At 38.8% G+C, this 23,786-nt stretch overlaps 1 protein-coding gene across 9 annotated transcripts in view; it reads left to right on the forward strand.

The window, feature by feature from the left end:
- Nucleotides 1-23,786, forward strand: part of LOC136881174 (ubiquitin thioesterase otubain-like) — a 111,603-nt gene that overhangs the window by 25,106 nt on the left and 62,711 nt on the right. For 6 of the 9 annotated variants that reach the window (XM_067153847.1, XM_067153846.2, XM_067153845.2 and 3 more), the window contains exon 3: nt 3,011-3,066. The exons of 1 other annotated variant lie outside the window; for it this stretch is intronic. In XM_067153847.1, coding sequence (XP_067009948.1) covers nt 3,011-3,066 — 56 coding nt within the window. The remainder of the gene's footprint in view (nt 1-3,010; nt 3,067-23,786) is intronic. 2 more of the 9 variants (XM_067153842.2, XM_067153843.2) reach the window with 1 other exon arrangement.

The raw sequence follows: 23,786 nt of genomic DNA on the forward strand, positions 1-23,786 counted from the left end.
AGCACGATTCATTCTGGGTGATTTCTAGAGGCATGATTTTTTCGCAGTAACGATAAAAAGTATTTTGAAGCGTGGGATATCTTTACAAATCATATGTTTCTAGTTAAGAAAATATGGATATTATGTTCGCGAATTAAAGCGATAAGGCCATTTTAAAGCAAAATTCAATTATTTTGCGATAAGCGTGATATTACAGCAAAATTTGTAGTGAATAACGAACTTGACATTTTGTTCCAATATAATGTATGAAAAAGAAAGGAAGAGCGAACAAAAGTTCATCAACAGGAAAGAAATATGTTATCATTAATGTTCTGGAAAATCTCTTTAAGACATGCATCAAAGAAAAGGGTTTGGCTCTAGGCTTCTTGCCAAACGAAATGTTTGGAATGTTGTTCTTGTGATGGCTGGTAATCCCACCCCAGCCTGTCTCCTCACGGAATCCCTAATGACGTCTACAAGCAGCACAATTGACTGGTGTATTTCGGCTTCGTGGTCAGGTAAAATTAAGAAAGTGATCACAGACAGTAGCGAAGATGGATCGCTCGACAAGTGTTACTGTGCACAGCAGAGCTAAACAGTTTGCAAGTGAAGGTTTATACGTTTCGGAAAGCAATATTTTAATGTGTAAATTTTGTAATGTTCGCATCGAGTGGGAGAAAAAATATACTGTCTCAAAACGTTGTTTTTAAAATACGGAACATTCAGAACTTAAATTTAGCACTCCAACAGTGAAACGGCTGGCAAAAATAGAACTCTCATTAGATATGCAAAATAAAGCTAAGAGTGAAAAAATAGAATTTGTTCATGAAACAACAGCGATGCTACTCAAAGCCAACATCCCTCTGGAGAAGGTAGACAACCCTGCAGTCTGGAAATGGCTTCATAAGTATGTACCAGGTATGTACGGTTATCAATTAAACCTCCACAATCAGCGATCAGTGATAGTAAGACTAGGTTTACTAAGACCTCTTTCTGATAAAGCTTTTTCTTTTTTCTATTGGTTAGGATCTGGAGACCTTCCCACAGCCAACCAACTAAGGAAACAATACGTCCCCCGTTGCTCAAACGAAGTACTAGCAAGCATCAAACAGTGTTTGGCAGGGAAAACGGACTTGGCTGTTACCTGCGACGAAACTACCGACTCTTCAGGCCGCTGTGTGTTCGCAATCTTGATCAAAACTCAAGATCCAGTATCTGAACAGGAAATATTTTTGTTAGAATGTGTGTTTCTAGATGCTGCAAACAGCAGAACGTGTTCTCAAGCAATCCTGCATGTTTTGCATAATTTTGAAATTAACCATGAGAATGTAAAGTGTGTGATAACTGATTCTGCCCCGTATATGTTAAAATGCTGCGAACTGCTTAAGGGAATTATGGGAGAACATTTAATTCACATCACTTGCTGGGCTCATAAATTCAGTTTGTTTGGTTATGTCCTGCAAAAGAATTTGGAAGAACTTAATGCAATTGTGTCAAAAACAAAGAACTGTTTTCATATGTCAAGGAAAATCAAACACTTGTTTCGTTCATACCTAGACGAGAAGCTCCCAGATGTGTCAATTTCATTGTATCCCGAGCCTGTGTTGAGTAGATGGGGAAGTTGGTTTAAAGCTGCCTCTTGCATACATACAAATGTAGATATCCTCCACTCATTTTTCAAACAGTTGTCTCTTTAACCTGTACCAGTGATAAACTGGTGGCAGAAATGGAAGATGCCAGATTTTGCAACCTGGTAAATCCCAAGCAGCATTTGTTTTTGAAAATTGCAAGTTTATTGCAGACGTTGCTTTGGAATTAGAAGAGTCTAATTATCCATATTCTCACTTGCTTGTTTCGAAAATAAGAGAACTGAAAGATAGAATGAATGTAATTGCTTCTTGCCATGTTGGTGAACTAGTTAGTAAGATTATTGAAGGGTTTAGTGAATCGTTAAAAAGTGAAGTGACTCTTCTCTTCCAAAATGTTAGTGCCTTTGTTGTAAAGAAAATTGAAAAGCACATGTCCCCAAGTGATGCTAACATTTTGTTTGGACTTTTGAATGATTCGTTTCATCCAACTAATGTAATTCAATCAAACTATACAAATGTTTCGTCACTGAGTGAAGAAGTACAAAAATTGTCTGGCTTTAAAATGTTGAAGCAGTCTGATATTATTGCTGGGTACCTTGCTTTTAAAGATATTCTGCAAAAACAAATTGAAGAAAATCCCGGTCAACAAGTTGAAATAATTCAGTCACTGCTAGCATTAAAAATAATACACCTGAAATTTGCAAATTCTGTTTTAAAGTCTAGTTGGGTTCCCTGTTCATCCGTTGATGCAGAGCGATTTTTTTCCGAAGTACAGTTTGATTGTCAATGACCGGAGACGACTAATGAAAGAGAGCTCCATTGTAACATGTGCTATGTTATCTTTTCACAAAGTAAGGATTGGGTAGGATGGCTCAATGATACTGTAATGTAAGTGTTATGTAATCATAATCAGGAATAAAATGAAATAATATTGGATGCTTACTAGTAATGTATACATCTACCATTCATATAATAATTCAGAACCACAACAATGAAACCTTTAATGATTAATTTTAGAATTTAATTAAAGCGATTCAGCAATATCTATTTCGCAAAATAATGCGAAAATTAGTATCCTTCTTGCAAAATTGTTCAAAAATTAATGCGAAAAAAACATGCGCCTAGTGATTTCCAACAAAAGAGCAGTGTTGAGCGGGGAAGACTTGGGAGTAAGGAGACTAGCTGCTGGACTAAGTGGTATGTTTTGAGCTGTCAGTGGAGATATGGCATGGGAAGACAAAGGTTGAATAGAGTTGTTAAAAGTAGGGAGGATCATAAAATACTCGTTTATAGGAAGAGGAATTAATATCAGTACAGTTATAACCACCAGACTTTACCAGGTAGTTTGTAGATACATATATAAATTTTATATTTATTGTCTTCTTTTTTTTTCAGGTTTATTTTAAAGGGTTCTGTCTTTGATATTTGTATATTCTTTTTAGCAGGTATAAACCAGGATGAACTTATCATGCAGCAGCAGAGAAGAATAGAGAAGGAGGTAAACCTGAACACTTCTAATTTTAAGGTTGAGTTTTTACTGCAAACTATAACATAAAAATGCTTATTGAGTGCCATCGTTCTCAGGTTGGTATTATTATTGCAGCTCTTTATGCTCAACAATTCTTTCACACTTACTTGGATTCTATCATTGATGGTTTAGGCAGTGGATGACCAGTTTTTCTTCGACTTCACTGAAATCGCCACTTCTTGACTCAGTTTTGACAACCACAGACATGACTATATTTTGTAATATGTAAAGATTTATGTACAGGCGTATTGATTTGAGTATACGAGGTGAAATTCTATAGGGTGACCTAATGTTGAGTTTTAATTAACTCTGAATGTGTTGCCATGCTGACATGGTTCAACTTGTGCTCAAAGATTACTTAATCATTTGTCAGCTAATGCATCATACACTACTTGTTTATTATCAAGAACACTTCCATTAAAAAAAAAAAAAAGACAGGGTTATTAATAAACATTAAAATATGCTTTGTTGATGAAATTTGTAGGAGAAATCATGCACTGCAATGGAAGTGATGGAACTTGTAGAGATAGATTAGAGTTTTCGTAGGTATGACATTGTAACTGGTGTAAAACCTTCAATTATTGTGGTTGCTATATTTTGGTTATATTTTATTAAATGCTAAATTAATAATGTTAAATATGACTAATACATCGTTTCCCTGTAAATATGTATTATAAATTTATATAACCTCAAATGTGTATTGTGCATAGGTTTAACCTCAAAAGCTATATAGTCGAAAGCGGTAGGAAACTCTATAATGTTCGTATATTACATTTATTCTACTATAATTTGGTATATATGAAGGGTTCTGGAAACTTACTGTAAGGTTTATTATCCAGATACATGTAGAGACATTAGGAATGTTGGAGAGATTTCCATGTGTATTGGTAAACAGTAAGGAAAGTTCTAGCTGGATCCATTACTGGAGTACTCCATTCGACTAGCTGGTCGATCGATGTTTCGAGTGTGTTCCATTAGAGTGTTGTAAGAACCCTTCCAGGAATTGATAATTCTAGACGGTTGATCAGACAGTGTATATATCGAGCCATCAGTCGGTGAATTCAAGAGAGCGTATGTTACAGTGCGAGAGTCAGTGTTGTTGTTATATGTACTTGTCAGAATCGACTTCAGGGTACTCCGCTATTAAGTGTTGTAGTGTCACTTGCTAGTGTGTATAATTGTGTGTTGTGACTTTGACAATAAAGTAATTTACGTAAGGAAGTGAACATGTTCCCGTGTTATATTTATTTCCGTCAAATAAAATCGCATTTGAGAACAATAGAATGGAGCTGTATCCTAACCCTTTCCACTTGCGTGTCGACTCTGAGTAGAACCAATGTTTCTGTGCTCGTTGCTAGGTTACCTGGCATGCCAGGGCTTTTGTACTTTGTTTGGTAAGTGCTGGTCCCTTCCGGAAACCGAAAGAAACCAAATGGGAGTGTTTTAGTTTCTCTTTGCTTGGCAAAATTGCTCCGTTTCCTTGACAATGGAAAGCAGTTGCAGTAAAGCAACATGGCAACGCACAGTCTGACCGAAGCTAAGATTCTTGCGTATATTTTGGCTGATTTTGATGATAGTGACCATGACAGCAATAAAAATTTTGAATCTGGCATTGAAAGTGATATATCCATGAGAAATTCAAGTGATTATATTGATATCAGCGTTGCAAGTAATCATGGAGGAGGCGATAATATTATGACTCGTCCCAGCCATACAGTGCTGACTTCAAACGTACCTTGGAGATCGTGGGGAACAGGTGATGCAGGATTACCCAAATTTCCTTGTAGGTTAGTCTGTGTATTCATAAGTTGTGTTAATAGACGTAAAATAGAATTAGAGTATGGCAGCTATTTTTTACCGATCAGTTGCTAACTCCTATTGTCCATGAGACAAACAAATTTGCCAAAATGAAAATACAGCATAATATTCCACTTCACAAGTGATCAATCTGGTTTTCTTGGAAAGCTGTGACTTCAGAAGAGCGGAAGGCATTTATTGGTGTAATTATCGAGATGGGGATGAAGAGTAAGGCAGAAATGCAGGATTATTTTAGTGAAGACTGGTTGGATAAACAGGTGTTGTACAAAGATGTGTTCTCTAGAGGCAGATTTCTACAGATATTCTGGATTTCCCTGATGCTGATAAGGCAGGCCCAGAATCTAGAGGTTTGAAGGTCAGAAATATAGTGTCGTACCTGGACGTGAAATTCAGGGAACACTTCATTCCAGGCTAGAATCTGAATGTTGATGAAAGCACTGTAGGCTTCAAGGGTCGTGTCGTGTTAAAGTGTTACAATAAGCAGAAACCAATAAAGTGGGGACTCGTTATTTATGTACTGTCAGACTCGGGTACTGGATACGTATGTGCGATTGAATCATATTATGGTTCAGTAACCACATAATCACTTGTTAGGCCCAATCAATAATATTGAGGTTAGAGCTTATGTTGTTTTTCATCCTTTATAATTTATAAATGGCTATTCGTAATGAAGTTGTCTTGATCTATGTCGTAGATTATATATCATGTACTTTACTAGCGCAAGTGGTAAAATACAACAATACCAATAAGAAATTTGGTCCTATCCTATTAGATTAATATTTTATATATTTTAATGGCCTGTCATGTCAGATCATATTTTATACATATATCATAGATAATAATAATTTTATTGTACTGGTGTCAACAAATATAGACCTAACGCACACAAAATGGACACATAAGGTACCATATAACAAGTGTTTCTAGTAAAAAAAAGATATCATTTTAAGAAGCTTTTTCATGTTTGTTTCCAGTTGGACTTACTTATAAAAGTGAAATACCTCAAACATCTAAAAAGTGCAAACAGTCCTACTGACATTTTATAAAAACAGATATAATGAAGTGAGATATCTCAAGCAGTAAAATATTTTTAGGACTTCATAATAGACTCACAATAATGTGTATATAAAAAAATTTTACTTTATGTTCTGTAATATAGATGTCATGTGACGTTAAGGTTCAAACCAATTAGTGCTATTCAAACCAAAGATAGACACATTCTTATACAAGCAATTTTTAATGTTTTAATCAATAGGAAACAACTATACTGAATGTAACATCCTAAACAATGATTGAGAACAAATGTAAGATCTCCTCAGTGTATATTAGCTTAGACATAGTGTGGTCACATGCCACACACATACAAATACTTTCTCACTAACAACCTAACAACTTTCATATTTAATTTAATTGAACTAGTCTTACCAGATACAATCTTTTACATGTGATGTTTTTGTAAATATTTCATCGTGTGTCAACTGAGGATGATCCCATAGGGATCGATACCGGATTGAATGATTTTACCACTTTAGAGTAAATAAATTAATGTATTGATAAGGTGGAAACTTCTCCATTTTCCTTATATTGTAGTACCAATCAATACGGAAATGAAGATAATAAATTATGATAGACACTAGTTCAGCGGCAAAACGAGCGAAATACGATAAAGACGAATTCATTTTATCTACAACTCAAGTTTTTATGGGGGCAAATATTCCACTGGAAAAAATTGATCATCCGAAGATGAGAGAGTGGATGGAAAACTATATACCAGGTTTGTACAATACTATACAGTTTTTCTGAGAAAGAAATTTGAAGTTATGTTTTTCTAATAACTTTGTGCGGTTATGTTAGTTTTCTCGTTTAATGACATTTAGGCCTAGATAATGCATGCTGGTTCCTCATTTACTTAACATTTTAAATCATTTAATTCATTCAAATAATGTTAAAGAGCCCTCTAATATTAGTCCTGTTGGTTTTTTTGGGTGCTGGAGACTTGCCCATAACTGGAAGACTGCGGGAAGGTTCTGTACCTCGGATCATCAAAGAGGAGGAGGAAAGATTAAAAGAAGTTGTGAAATATGAGAGAATTTCAATTCTGTGGGATGAAACGACTGATAACAAAAATGGCAATGTATGTTTATGGTTCTGGTAAAAGTGCTTAGTTGTGGCGATAGAACAGTTCAGAAGTTATTTGTAGGGGGAGTGAAAGTTATTGCAAATGCTAATGCCACAGCATGTTCACAGGCAATTATGAATGTAATTCACAAACTTGAAATTCAGTACCCGAATGTATTTTCTGCAACTTCAGATTCAGCACGTTACATAGGCAAGTGCGTAAACAAAGTTAGGATTTTAGTTTGAGAAGGGTTAGTACACATGCAGTGCTGGGCTTATAAACTGAATTTGGTGAGCAGTGTACGGGCAGTGGAACTTAGTGCTTTGAACCAATGTGTTGTACAGGCAAAACATCTTCCTTAATACACGGAAGAGAAAGCATGTATACATTCAATTCTTGAAACAGAAATAAGAAGACGAACCCACTTAAGCTAAACTCTTCCCTATTCCTGTGGTCACTGGGTGGAACTCATGGTTTAAAAAGGTTGAGTACCATGGAGAAAATCTTCGTGATCAGTCAGTAATGTTGATAGTGAGAGGGCATTCTCAACGTATTGTAATGTAATGTCTGACAGGAGAACAGCTCTGACTCCCAGTAATATGGAACTCATGTTACCTCTCTCTTTTACAGAACAGGTCCTACTTGTTAAACTGACAGCTGATACAATTTTTTCAAATTTCCATGCCTTGAATAATGTGTAATACTGTATGTGTTCTAAGCGGAAGCATAATTCATGTTCATATACTTATGCAAAAATAAAGCGTTGTTATACTGCAAATGTGTTATCAACTAAGTTCTTGGTTTACCTGTTATTGCTGAAAAGTGGAAATAAAATTTAGCGAAATTATTGACGAAATAAAATGAAAATAGCTAAAAATATACCAAAATAACTGTTAAAAAATGATGAAATTACGCAAAAAAATTTCAACACACCGAAACAGATGCCTCTACGTATAAGGAAGCGCGTAAAAGACAGTTAAGAACAATGGCATGGAACGAAAATAAATTTTTAAATGTAAATTAGAAAGACAAGGAACCTGTGTACTTTCTATTACAGAGCGAGCGACTTGACCAATCTACTACTTACCAAAACGCTGGCATAAGAAAATGTACTCTTGAGATTTTAATCCCAATTAGGTATTGATTTTGAAGCTCATAGATTAAAATCACGAAAGCTTGACATAAATCATTGTCCATATTCTTAAGTCTCCCCTTATTAGGCTTATTAGCCCAGAGGCTGGTTGGATCCTCAAATAGCACCACCAAAGGTTATGCGGTTATAAGGAAATCGCAAAAACCAATGGCAGCACTGAAATGAGACGTACTAGGCAAGACGAGGAGTGAGGTAGTCGCTGAAAGTCAGTCTAGCTCCGGTTAGCTACCTAGTGCTTGCGCGGAGGTGATTGCACGCAAGCCAAAGTACCAGCTGATTTACACCCCTGGGTAGTTTACCTTCCAAGCGGCTGCCAGCCAGTTTACCAGCAGATTGTCGAACCGGCCCTTATTGGAAAATTATGAAACTCATGCTCATTTCATTAACATACTTGCGCCATTATGAATGTCATATTTGTGAACTGAGGTCAGACCACTCTGCATATTACTGTGTAGTTGCCTTGTTAATACTGCAATCATCAACCAGTGGCAGAAATAATGTGATGCACTTTGGTGACAGACATTTTGTATCCTTTCTCCCCAAACTGCTCCCTTGTAAGTATGTATTATAAGCTTGTAATTTCCTAACTGTTCAATGTCTGTCTGTTAGGTCATCAGCCCAGAGGCTGGTTGGATCCTCAAATAGCACCACCAAAGGTTATGCGGTTATAAGGAAATCGCAAAAACCAATGGCAGCACTGAAATGAGACGTACTAGGCAAGACGAGGAGTGAGGTAGTTTGCCATTGCTTTCCTCACTGGGTCAGAAAGTGCTATTGCAGCACAACTGACCCTATGAGCAGCACCGTTCATAACACTCAGATGCACTACGTCATGCTCTGAATGTCATTACTCAGCACTACCCATACCCCAGCAGCTTCCATATTGTCACAACCATGGATGAGACTGGGACTTCGGTGGAAGCTACACTTTACTCTGGCCTGTGCCAAGAGATGGATACAAAAGTACTATATCCATCAAGAAATGGCAGCAGGCAAAACTGTTCAATAGAATAACGTAAATATTACCGTGTAGTTGCCCTGTCAAACTGTGATCGTCAACCAACGGCAGTAATTATTGTTATGAACATCGGTGCCAGACACTGTACCCTTTCTCCCCAAACTGCTTCCATGTATATATATATATAAACTTTATATTTTCCTAAGATTTTCTAATGGAGTAGTGTCAATGATTCTTCAGACCACCGCTGCTGGACACTGCTAAAATACCCTGTGGTTTTACGCATTGGTGCCAACTGCTGTGTATATAAATAAGTTAATACAACCCCTTTAACCTCCATTTATTAATGAACATTGTTTTCTCAATGAACAGTGTTTCCTAATGAGATTTTAGTAAGAGTTACCAACATTTCTGATAATATAACATCAATACTTCATGTGGACCACTGCTGCTGGACATTGTCAAATACCCTGTGGTCTTATCTATTAGTACAAGTCACTTATCTTTCCCTTAAACTTCCCCATGTTAATATGTTAAGTCATCCTTTGTAGGACATACCCTAACATTTTGATGCTGTTATCCTTCACAACTGATAATTTACAGCCAACGGCTGATATATTGTTATCTATATCATTGAACGTTGTTTTTCTTTTGACTTTCCCACTCTAATATGTCAATGTTATATCTTATTATTTACAATTTAATTACAAATCAGGTACCTGTTTTATACCTTGAGGTAGTACTATGACTGATGATGCTCTCAAGGTAGGGCGAAACATGTCTCATATGGAAATAATGATAAATTCCTAAATGTTTAAAATTTCTAACGTATTGAATAGTTGACATAATAAACTATTTAGCATCCTACATATAGTATCTTCAATACGGATCAATAATGATATTTATCACTTGCAAATCCTAAAACATGTTTTTAAGCAGGAAGAACATTATGAATATCCTCTCCTTTTCAATGTTTACATAGAACAGACAGTAAAGGAAATCAAAGAGAAATTTGGAAAGGGAATCACAGTCCAAGGAGAGGAAATCAAAACCTTGAGATTTGCCGATGATATTGTTATTTTATCTGCAGAAGATCTCGAGAAGTTGCTGAATGGTATGGATGAAGTCTTGTGTAAGGAGTACAAGATGAAAATAAATAAGTCCAAAACAAAAGTAATGGAGTGCAGTCGAACGAAGGCAGGTGATGCAGGAAATATTAGATAAGGAAATGAAGTCTTAAAGGAAGTAGATGAATATTGTTACTTGGGTAGTAAAATAACTAACGATGGTAGAAGTAAGGAGGACATAAAATGCAGACTAGCACAAGCAAGGAAGAGCTTTCTTAAGAAAAGAAATTTGCTCACTTCAAACATTGATATAGGAATTAGAAAGATGTTTCTGAAGACTTTTGTGTGGCATTGTATGGAAGTGAAGCATGGACGATAACTGGCTCAGAAAGAAAGAGAATAGAAGCTTTTGAAATGTGGTGTTACAGAAGAATGCTGAAGGTGAGATGGATAGATAGAATCACGAATGAAGAGATACTGAATCGAATTGGTGAGAGGAGATCGATTTGGCTGAATTTGACAAGAAGAAGAGATAGAATGATAGGACACATCTTAAGACACCCAGGACTTGTTCAGTTGGTTTTTGAAGGAAGTGTAGGTGGTAAGAACGGTAGGGGTAGACCAAGATATGAATATGACAAGCAGATTAGAGCAGATGTAGGATGCAATAGTTACGTAGAAATGAAAAGATTAGCACAGGATAGGGTGACATGGACGGCTGCATCAAACCAGTCTATGGACTGATGACTCAAACAACAACAACAACAACAATTAACACTATGATGTGTGGTTGAATTAGGTGAAGTGCTATGGTGCTCAAAAAGTTGCAAATGAAAGTGGAATATTACAAGTGGCATAGGTGAGCAATATACACTGAAGAAAATGGAAATTGCAACACCCAGCATGATGTGAGTATAATGGTGTGTCAGTAAGAGAGACGAAAACGCGTTGCTTCTGCGCAGGTGACATCACGCGGGGAGCACTGCAAGAAATTGGCTCCACGGCTTACATGGCTTGCCGCTGTTGTAATTTTAGCGTGATAAGCATGCGTTATGTATTGAAATACGTGCCATACATAATTTGAAGCTCTTTTATTCTTCTCATTAATCTGCACGGATCACGCTTTTGAAAATGCCGGCCTGTGCAGTAGCAGGCTGTTATTTCATTCCCAAAAAATGAGGATCTTGCCAGACTGTGGGAAAACGCTTGTCGGCGCAATGAGAAATTTAGTGTGAAACAGCTATACGGATATATTTATAATATATGATAAATTATTATTGTCTTTATTCGATACATGCCGTGTTTAGTTAATACAAAGTTTATTGCGTTATTACTTTAGGTCGAGTTTGTTCGCTTTATTTCGCTATGACGTGCTTTGAAAACCCTTTAAGACAACAACTTCTAAATTATCGGAATGAAAGCAGCCGTGAATTAAAATCGGATGTATGTGACTATATCACTGGGAGGAAATATATTAACTCTTAATAGTGGCAGGAGGGTTGAGAGGGAAAAACAGAGAAATCGACATACGGATGTAGCTGAACTTCTAAGATTGCCAGCTGCTGATTTGAACAGGCGAGTGAAGAAACACAGTAAATACATGTTTAAATGTTATATAACATTCCATTTTTTCAACTGAAAGAATAAATAACTTGTCCATGTTCATTTTAGGGAAGATGAAACTGAAGAAAAGGTGGACTATAATGGAGAAAGTGGAACTAACGAGTTGGATGATTTGAAAAGAAAGATCCTACTGTTGGAAAGAGAAAATAGTGACTTAGGGAAAAATATGAACAGCTATTGAAGAATGAATGGGAATTAATACAACTAAAAAGGCAAATGACATTTCTGAGATAATTACTTCAATGTTCGGACATATTTTTTTCTCCAGGGCAAATAAAAGTTTTGATGAAGCGTGAAAATAAAATCAAGTCTGCCTCTGTGGTGTAGTGGTTAGTGTGGAGGTTAGAGTGGAGGTCCGGGTTCCATTCCCGGCTCTGCCACGAAATTTGAAAAGTGGTACGAGTTCTGGAACTGGGTTCAATTCCCACCTCAGCCATTCTGGAAGTGGTTTTCCGTGGTTTCCCATTTCTCCTCCAGGCAGATGCCGTGATGGTACCTAGCTTAAAGCCACGGCCGCTTCCTTCCCTCTTCCTTGTCTATCCCTTCCAATCTTCCCATCCCCACCGAGGCTCCTGTTCAGCATAGCAGGTGAGGCCGCCTGGGTGAGACACTGGTCATCCTCCCCAGTTGTATCCCCGACCCAGAGTCTGAAGCTCCAGGACACTGCCCTTGAGACGGTAAAGGTGGGATCTCTCGCTGAGTCTGAGGGGAAAGCCAATCCTGGAGGGTAAACATATTAAGAAGAAGAAGAAGAAGAAGAAACTGCAACAGAGAGTAGGGCCACGCAAGACTTGTCAAATTGTCATAGCTAGAGACTTAAGGTGTGGATGACTACAGGACACATAAATATGCTCGAAGCTTTCGAAGTTATGCTATCAAAAGAAACAACCAGGAAAGCTTGAAATACATTGCTGACTATATCACTCACAAGTTTCGCAACAAATATTCCTATTTAGGTACAACTGTGTCCGCCTCTGTGGTGTAGTGGTTAAGTGTGATTAGCTGCCACCCTCGGACGACTGGGTTCGATTCCTGGCTCTGCCACGAAATTTGAAAAGTGGTACGAGGGCTGGAACGGGGTCCGCTCAGCCTCAGGAGGTCAAATGAGTAAAGTTGGGTTTGATTTCCACTTCAGCCATCCTGGAAATGGTTTTCCGTGGTTTTCCACTTCTCCTCCAGGCAAATGCAGGGATGGTACCTAACTTAAGACCATGGATTCTTCCTCCCCTCTTCCTTGCCTATCCCTTCCAATCTTCCCATCCCCCCACCGAGGCCCCTGTTCAGCATAACAGGTGAGGCCGCCTGGGCGAGGTACTGGTCATCCTCCCCAGTTCTATCTCCCGACCCAATGTCTCACGCTCCAAGACACTGCCCTTGAAGCGGTAGAGGTGAGTCCGAGGGAAAAACCAACCCTGGAGGGTAAACAGCTTTAGAAAGAAAGAAAGGTACAACTGTTCGGTAGCCACAAACAAACAAACAAACAAACAAACTGGCTCCAATGTGTCTCAAGAGGAAATGTAATGAGGCCCAGTTACGATCTACTAAAAGTTACAAATATACCGGAGATATAATTTAATGACCTTCACGGTAACTGTCTTTGCGAGGAACCCTACATATTTGACAAACTTAGAGAACCGTGAAGCAATTACCGCCAACGGTGAAAATTTCTCGAGAAGTGAGTTTAAACTTAGCGCACACAAGATCTTGTATTCACTTGAAACAGCTAAACAGGCAGAAAATTAGATAATATACTCTGAAATAAATGTCCAGGAAAATGTCAAACATTATAAACTGCTAGAGCTGCCGTATAACGCTTATGTGTAAGGCATTCATTACATAAATGTAAGTGTAAAATATGTAGATAATTAATGACATGATAATAAACTGACTATAGTAACATATTAGTGGTCTCTCGGAAACAAATACATTTTGAACGATGTGCTCTCTTCACAGAGCCAGAAATGTTACCGCCTTCCTCGCTTTGCTACCAGCATGACGTCACTGCGGTAAACGGGATGCGCATTGACACACCATTATACTTACATCATGACACCCAGAAGGAGTGGTGCTACATTGCTGCAATTTAACATGCAGGACGAGTGTTCGGTTGTGATTCGATGATTACACTTTCAGGTCCCTCTGACCGCAAGTTTGGACAACAATCAGTACAGGGGCCTATTCCACGAACGAACTTTGCAACTTTTCACTTTGCACTTTGCACTTTTCATTTCAGTTTTTGTTCCACCATCACTTTTCAGATTTAGCTTGCAAAGTGAAAAGTGAAAAGTTAGGAATCTTTTCACTTTTCAAGCCTGTTATGTTCCTTCATTGGTACAGAAATGCAAAGTGCAAAGTAATTAAGTGAAAAGTTTTCAGAAATTTTGCAAAGAGATGATTCACTTTTCAGTTGTTAATTAACAAGTATGTACACTAGTTTCTCGGCCTAAAATTTGGTTTAGTGATATAAACATGTTACGACGAGAGCTTTTGTTATCATCAAGTGAGGACAGTGATGATGAATCCAACAAGAGAACATACAAAGACAGGATTAATTTTCATAACCTCACTTCGACAGAATTTCGCGAGTGTTTTCGTGTTACCCCATTACAGGCTGACTATATTCTTGAAATGATTGGTCATTTATTGAAACCTGCAACAAAAAGAAGTAAATCCCTTTCCGAAAAGGAACAAATTCTGATATGCTTACATTGGTTAGGAAATGGTGCCCAGCTGCACGGTGTGGCAGCAATGCATGGGACATCAAAATCAACTGTATGCAGAACTGTTACTAAAGTCGTAGATGCTATAGTAAATGTAATATTTCCAAACTTAGTACGTTGGCCTGATAATTCGCATAATATAGGGACGGAATTTCTAATGAAGGGTGGCTTTCCTTCAGTGTGTGGATGTGTTGACGGTACTCTCGTTAATATTGATGCTCCTACTGAGCACGAGGAGGTTTATGTTGATAGACATGGGCATCATTCTCTCAATATTATGGTGATTAGTGGCGCAGACTTGACCTTCTACAGTGCTAATGCTAGTTGGCCGGGTAGCGTGCACGATTCCAGGGTCTTAAGAAACACTGCCGTATGTAGACGTTTTGACTCAGGTTGGAGGCCGTTCCCAGGAGCAGTTATATTAGGTGACAGTGCCTATGGACTAAAAGAGTGGCTAATACCCCCTCTTAATAGAAATCCTGACGATGCTGTTGAGCAACGATTTAACAAGGCACATAAATCGACACGGCGTATTGTTGAGAACAGTATCGGAATTTTAAAGGAACGTTTTCCCTGCTTAAACCACTTACGATTATGTCCAACAAAAGCGGGAAAGGTGGTCTTAGCGTGTATTGCATTGCATAATATTGCACGTAAGGTTGGAAGAGAAAATGAAGAAGACTTACTTACCTTGATGGATGAAAATGAAGACCCCAATCCTGGAAATGACGAGACACCCGATTTAGACGCCGTTGCTAAACTCAATTCGTTATTGAGATATTTCACTAACTGAACTGAACAATAATATCTGTTTCTATATTAATAACATTAATTTTTATTTACTATACTATATTTCTAATAATCTACATATAATAAACATGTTACCATGAAATTTAAGTTCAATCACTCGGTACTTTCATTGGCTATGTATTCTATGTATTCGTCTGCATTATAGACAAAATTCTGCGAAGCAGAAGCCGCAATGTCACTTGTAAATTCTGATGGTGGTATCTCCAATTCCCTTTCCAACTTCAGAGTTTGCAATTTCCTGTGGTAAATTTCCACACGGAGAAGTTCCTGCCTCAGTTTTTTTGTCACCGTATCTTCAATGTTAGCAATAGGATCCGGGGAATTCAACAGCTTCCTTTTCTTTCTCCTCGGTGTATTTTGTAGGTTTTCGAGGTTTTCGCCACTGGGAAGTTCGGCAGGAGCCGGTATTGGCTCCACGGTCGCTTGATCTTCCATGTAGCTTTCAGGAAGATTCAGCCCGTCTAAAACGGCCGAATCTTTCTGCAGGATGTCAAATACAGCAGCATCCACCTCATCCAATTGTTTATCTTTCCCTCCTTCACTTCCAGTTTTCTTGGCATTATCTCTTTTTGCCTAAAAGCAATAATTTAATGCTTCAGACGTGATATATAGGTAAGAGGAAATCATTACATATATTCTTCAATCACTTCTACATTACAATCTTATGCAACATGCTGCATCGACATATGTGAGGTTATACGAACTGATTTAAGCGATATATTCTCAATTAATGCATTTAATGAAAAGGTAAATATTTACTTACTAGTGCACGACATTTCCATAATCCAAATAGATTATCCCTCGCGTACGTCCAAGATTTTTCGGCTCCAGCTAACTGCAAAGACTGAGCTTTCTTTAGAACTTCAGTCCAAGCGGATCGCTTGTCATCATGTGATAGATTATTTTTGAAGTTGCCAAAAAGAATGTCCCGTTTCTCCTTGACAACTTCTAACACCGCTAGCTTCTTGTAATTTTCTTTCTTTCCCATGATCAAAACTTTAAAGCTGCCGGTACCACAATTATCGTCAAATTCACCGCGAAAAATAAAGTATTAAAATCATGGAGTATTATACAGTTTGACCATGGAATAAACATGATCGGTTCACTCATACGCAAAGACTTTTCACTTTGCAAAGAAATTGAAAAGTAATGCCTAGATCATGGTGGAACAGAAAGACTTTGCACTTTGCAAGATTTGAAAAGTGAAAAGTGCAAAGTTGCAAAGTGCGTTCGTGGAACAGGCCCCAGGATGTGCCCACCACGAGCTGCAATACATTGATGAATTCATCGAGGCATGGAGTAAATAAGGCCCTGGATCACTTCCTGAGGAATTGTGACCTATGCTTGCTGCACTGCACGGGTCAGTTGTTCCAGAGTTGTGGGTGGCTGAGGACGGTTGGCCAGTTGTCGACCCATCATGTCCCTCACATGCTCAATAGGACTAAGGTCTGAGGATCTGGTGGGCCATTCTTAGGTTGTGATGTCGTGGAGAGCTTCTCTGGAGATGCGTGCAGTGTGAACCGGCCCATTGTCCTGCTGAAACTTCCCATTAGCTATGTTCGCCATCATAGGGACAACCACTGGATTGAGTACCCTATCAGTCATAGTGCCCTTAACAAGCACTAATTGTGATTTCACATTAAAGCCAATTGCTCCCCAGACCATAATGCTTGGTGTTGGCCCTGTGTGCCTCTCGACAATAAGATCTGGGCAGCCTCTCTCCCCGGTACGTTGGCACACACGATTCCGGCGATCACTGCGGGCAAGACATAAGCGCGATTCATCACTAAAGACGACCCTATGCCATTCGTCGACCCACGTCGATCTTTCTCGAAACCAGGCCAGCCTTACACGTCGCTGTTGTGGGGTCAATGGAACACCTTCTGCCGGGACATGGGCTCGTAAGCCAGCTGCACGCAGGCGATTACCAACTGTTTGTTGTGTAACGTGGGGTGCCACAGCTGCTCGAATTTGCGCTGCTGTTGCATGGGGTTCCATCCGGGCCATCCGAATGATGTGGTGATCCTCTCTCACAGTTGTCTGTCACGCTGGGCCTGTGCCAGGTCTATGAGTGTGGGTACCTTCATTTGACCACTGCTGCCATACACGTTGTACCGTAGATGCCTGTCGGCCAACACGTGCAGCGACAGTCCTTAGCGATAATTTAGCCTCACACAGCCCAATTATCCGAGCCGTCTCAAACGGCGACAGTTGTTGATAGCGTGTTCTTCTCTGTCGTCGAGGCATGTTTGACGGGGAACACTTCACTGCACAGACTGCAAGTCAACTATGCTACACCAGAGTCCGTATACTGGAGTTGATTCCTCCGCGACCAAGCACGCGGGGAGACCTGTAGCAACAATCCAATGGGTCTGAAACTTTGATCGTTTACATACCTACATAGCATCGTTCCATATCTTGAAAATCAACACAAACGACCAATGCCTTCATGGTGTTGCAATTTCCATTTTCTTAAGTGTATAATACAAAGTACACTAAACACCGTAAAAAATCTGGGTATCATCCTTCCAAGTATTGGGCCATGTGTCCTGTTATGGTCTTGGTATAAAAGTACAAATGAGATGCTCTACGTTGTAGATCAACTTGAGTAAAATTTTAGACACATGGTGTTTCAGTTAGAATTCAGTAGGTCCTTATAATATATTATGGTTGTGGACCAAGTGCTATGGTACTAAGACTGGACAATATAATACATTGTAATAGGTCCCATTGGGTCCGCTATGAACTGAGAGTTTCACCCATTAATATCACCACGTGCAGTGTCTACTTACAACCCCAGAAGAATTCTAAAACTTCATATTCAGTCTGCACAGTTCCAACAAGCAACCATGCAGCCATATCAACATAGCTTGGTTACCTAATACACCTAATTATCAAATTTTCTGCTTAAACTGATACAGTGTATAATCAACTCCTCACATATTCTTCTAGACAGGATCACAAACATTTGTACATACTTGTATAATTTTATTATGTGTGTCACGTTGTATTGTTCAGTCTTAGTACCATAGCACTCGCTCCAAAATTTATATATTACCAGGCCCTACTGAATTCTATCTGAAACACCATGTGTTTTACTCAAGTTGATCTACAACATAGAGCATCTCATTTGTACTTTTATACCCAGACTTTTTAACGTGTTTAGTGTACTTTGTGTTACTGTGATTTTGTGGATCGCAGAGAGGTGAAAGAAGGTGTGGGCTGAATGGGTCTATCTACTATATCAAAGATTATCTTGAAACATTAAATAAAGGTTTTATTTCTTTTCAAATCTCAAAACTTAACAAAGTCTTCACATAGTGAAGGAAAACCAATGTATCAGATACAATGATAATTTTGATACCAGAATAGAAAACCCCAGAACGGAATTTAACACATTTGGGCTTCAAGCCTCTAATTTACCAATTAGCAATATCGCCAGCGTAGCGGTTACACAGATAAGGAGATAAATCTCCCAAGACAGAGCACCTTGCTCCAACCGATACACATTTACAGCCTTCCAGAGGTACCCCTCAATATTACACAAAAACCAGAAAGAATTTACAATCCCTCCGAATTCAAGAAAGGAGACTGACTCCCAATTTCTTACAGCCCGCTCAAGGCAACATTACACCAAAAAAAATTTACAATTTTCTGGCCCCTCTAGGCCCAACCTACAATTTACAATTTTAGTACACAGGGGTGACTAGTACCCAAAATACTGGGCCTTCATGGAAAAGAAGAACAGGTTAAATTACTGGCCCGAACACAACATGTATGGAGGCGTACACTGGCACTCCTTGAAACTCGGTTTTAAAACCCTACTTGGGCTTGTGGCCCGATGATGCAGAGGATAATCCCACACTACTCAGGTGACTAGATGAACAAGTTACTTGGTAATTTACAGCAGAAAAACGGTTACAAAATCGTAGTCACCTCAAGATAAATTGAAGGGGAACTCTAGAGGGTAACGCACTCTCTATCCCCGATTTACAATTTAAGTCTTTATGAAATTTTACATTAGCCGAAAGAAAGTTTACATTTTAGAAAACAGGAGGTTACATAGTTAGAAATTAGAACCTTCCTCTCGTGTAAGTCTGCGGAGGTAGCTACAGAAATATAAAACTGGTGGCCATTACCTGGGCTGTTGAACTGCCTGGGGAAGAGCCTCCTGTCTTAACACACACACTCAGTAAGACGACGATCAATAAGACAAGGTAGCTGGAAAAGCCGCAGCTTATATACCTGAGGGGATGATTCGAGAGGGTTCTGAACTAAATCTGGACACACCCTCTCATTTTTATTGGCCAAACAAAAAGGTACAAGAAGTCTGTTATTGGCTGAAAAATAATCACAGAAAATTTGTGTTTGGCTAGGTTCAAAAGCTGGCAGAATTAGAAGGAAGTGTTGCAAAGCTTGAAATATAGAAATAAATGAAAGTTAGTTTAGTTGTGAAAACCTATAAACACAAAACTTCTTTAAATCACTAATTCTTCTATCTTGCACCAGAGTGCATTACCTCAGTTATTTTTTGTAATGACATCTATGGAGAAAGTTTAAACTTCTTGACGTAAAACAAAACAAATAAATCCAGTCAGTTTAGGCAACTTCAAAATAACACATTACTCAATAATTCAATGGTGACATCTTCTGGTCAATATCCCAACTTTATGTCGTAGCTGTTTGACGTTTTATTTGATAGATAGAGTTCCTTAAGGCGCTTCTTTTAAATGTGCGGAGTTGAGGTGTACCTCCCGGTACACTTTGTATTATATATTGCTCACCTATGTCACTCGTAATATTTCACTTTCATTTGCAACTTTTTGAGCACCATAGCACTTCACCTAATTCAACCACACATCATAGTGTTAATTATATATTCATAATGTTCTTACTGCTTAGAAACATGTTTTAGGATTTTGTCAAATATTGTGTATTGTTTAAATATGGCTGATGATGACCCCGAGTAGGGTTGAAACTAGTCCCAGGTAATGTAAATACACGCATGTAAATATAACTATGTATTGAATAGGTGGAAAACTTTTCTGTTTATAATTTATATATGAGCTCATGATCAGTCCAATTATATTTGTCTCTGTTGCCATCGCTAGACTCTTACCTCAGTACATTAAGGTTCCTGCTTAAGAAGAAAGATTACTGGCAATGAGAGAGTTTCACGATATTGCTCAGTCTATTGTCTGCAGTAACAGCCTATATAACATATGTAAGTCAGCCTGTGTGGTGGCCATGATTATTAAGGCATGGAGTCTATATTATGCTCTGACATGGTGGTTAGCCAGTTTTAGTCCCGTTGGTCGAAAATATTCTCACTATCAGATAATGACTGGCAGGATAGGGGAGGTTTAGTTTAGTTTTGAAAGCAGTTCCAAATTGTTCAGAAGCCGACTTGCTGGGCCTATCACTTCTGAAGATTTTTCTGTCGGGGTTATCTCCCTTAGCCTTTAATAGTCCCCTATCAACCTGCAAGGCAGCAGGCCCTAAGTCAGATCTCAGGGATCAGATATTGCCTCTTCCGCCAGATCCGCCGTACCAGTGATTTTCACTTCCGCCTTCACTGCCGTTGAGGTCTTCATCCGTATCCCTGGGCATGGGTTCTGTGTTATACCCCACAGGACTGGGTCCCGACTGAACTCAGCCATCCTATCACTCCTGCCTACTGGAGTGTAGGGTGCCCTCCCCCGCGACGTGGACGCGCCAGACAGGAATTACTCAAGTGGAGGAATAGGGAAGGTGACCCTATCTCCCTTGAGCCGAGTTAATGGTTGTGTATGGTGCCACAACCAAAGGCAACAACTGATTTAATCTTTACAGTCCGTCAGTTAATGGAAAAATACTACGAACACAACCGAGATTTGTGGTTAGCCTTTCTGGATATCAAGAAAGCATTTGATGCAGTGAATAGAGAGAAAGTGTGGGAAACACTGAAGAAAATTGGAATACAGGATGACATGATACACCGGATCAAGAATTTGTATGAAGATACCCGAAGTAAAGTCAAAACACCTGTAGGAATTACTGAAACCTTTGATATAAAATCTGGGTTAAGACAGGGTGGTGTTCTGTCTCCTCTTCTTTTCATTACTGTGATGAAAAAGATTCAGAGAAAAGTTCACCAAACCATTGGAGGTAAGAAAATGAAAGTTATGTTGTTCGCGGATGATATATGCTTGTGGGGAGACTCTAAAGAAGACCTTCAAGGACAAATAAACTCCTGGACAGAATCTGCTAAAGAATATGGACTCATCTTCAGCCAAGAGAAAAGTGAGGTTATGGTCATGAAGAGATACGGACAACCAATGGGACAGACACATTGAAATGGAAGGGAAACAGCTACAGGTGAACCATCAATTCAAATATCTTGGAAGTGTTATCTCTGATACTGGTTCTATAGACAAGGAAATTTCCCACAGAATTCAGGCAGGTAGCAACTTTTACAAAATAGTTAAAGACATAATATGGTACAAGAAAATACCAACAAAATGTAAGAGAGTCACATATAAAACCTATTACGTACCAATCCTGACCTATGGTTGTGAAACATGGACCATGAGAAACAAAGATGTTAGTAGAATCTAGGCAGCAGAAATGAAATTTGTCCGTTGCATGATCGGCAAAACACGGAGGGACAGAGTCCGTAATGAAGAAATCCGCAAGCAGGCTCAAGTTGTAAGACTGCAGGACAAAATAACAGTGCAGCGACTGAGATGGTATGGACATATGCGACGCATGGGTGATAACAGATTACAAAAAAAAAAAAAAGATCTAAAACTTGAAGACAAAAGACCAAGAGGGCGACCAAGACTCAGGTACAAGTACATGGTGAAGATTGACATTCAACAGAGGGGACATACTTTGTTAAGCATTGAAAAAGGAGAGAAGTTCAGGGACCGCAACTGGTGGAGAAGCTTCGTTTGCCGACCCATCGCATAAGATGGAACGACGTGGGATATGAAGATGAAGGATAGGGGAGGCGGTGGTATACTATATTTAATTACCAGATTGTGTGCGAAAAGCCTGGATTAAATTCCATATCTCGCCGCATTGCTCAGTGATGGCGACTGTGTTGATAGTGATTCGTCCTTCGGATGGTGACATAAAATTTCAGGCAGACCTCTTCGTTTTATGTGGCAGGAGTAAGCTATGTGCCAGCACCGGATTTCACCCCATTATTCGTAATCATCATTATAAATTCGTTCTAGCCGGGCCAAGTTGTTCAGGCGGTTGTCCTTCCGACCCCAACTTGGTAGGTTTGGGCCTAGTTCAGTCCGGTGGTATTTGAAAGTGCTCAAGTATGTCAACCTCATGTTGGTAGATATACTGGCACATAAAAGAACTCCTGCGAGGCAAAAGCCGGCACCTTAGCGTCTCCGAAAACTGTAAAAGTAAAAGAAGATATAAAATGGTTCAACCTTTCATTACTATTAAAATAAGAAATGTAAGTTTACATTCCTATTTAATCAAAATTGGTACCAGTTTCAACCAGTATTCTTGGTCATCATCAGCCGATCACAACTAAGTGTAGAACAATGCACAGATAAATAAAATGTGAAGTTAAAATAGTTCTGTTAGTTGCTGTTAGTGAAGCACTAAAATCTTTAGGGAGCACTGTGCGTTGAAGTTTAGTCAAACACAAATAAGAAGCACAGATAAAAATGTGCAGTTAAGATGAAACCGTCAGATGCAGTTAACGAAGCACTGTAACACACTATGGAGCACTGTTAAGCCTATTGCTCATGGTAAAAAGTTTCGTAAAATTTGTTGTACAATTAATTTTATAAGAATTTGGTGAAAACAAGTTGTGTTGCTCACGGTAAAATTATTTTATAAAATCCGTGGAAGCATCAGGATGGCCATCTATGAACTCGCTTCGTAGCTAATAAGATATGCATGTGCTGCCATCTATCGATAAACTTTTAAACAAAGAATCAGCTGTTCAACTTACAGTGTGCTTGAGAGGCTGGCTCCAACAAACAAAGCAAAACTTGCTGCTTTACCTGCAATTATATGTTGTACAGTGGTAAAAAGGAAGAAAGGAAATGCCAGGAAATGCTGGACTCGGGATTGGATCAAAAGAAGAGAAGAAGGTAGAGGATTGCTGTCCTTGGTCAAAAATTAGTTGAGGTTAGAAGACCAGCATTCATATAGCAATTCGGCGATTGTGTTTTCTGCCTCTCTTCTTGCATTTCTGTTGTGGTAAAGTGGCGTTTTAACTTCATACAAACAAGGATATTTCTGGTATTCGTCCAGTAAAACACTAACTGCTTCCTTAGTCCACCCGGATCCTGCCATTTTAGAAAGAAGTGTTTGTTTACAATCGAGCTTCACAATCTTCTCACGATGTAGCGCGAGCATCATCGTGATATCAGCTTCGCTGATTGGTTCATTTCGTAAAATTAATTTT

The sequence above is a fragment of the Anabrus simplex genome, chromosome 9 (genome assembly GCF_040414725.1).
Source record: "Anabrus simplex isolate iqAnaSimp1 chromosome 9, ASM4041472v1, whole genome shotgun sequence".
Classification (NCBI taxonomy): domain Eukaryota; kingdom Metazoa; phylum Arthropoda; class Insecta; order Orthoptera; family Tettigoniidae; genus Anabrus; species Anabrus simplex.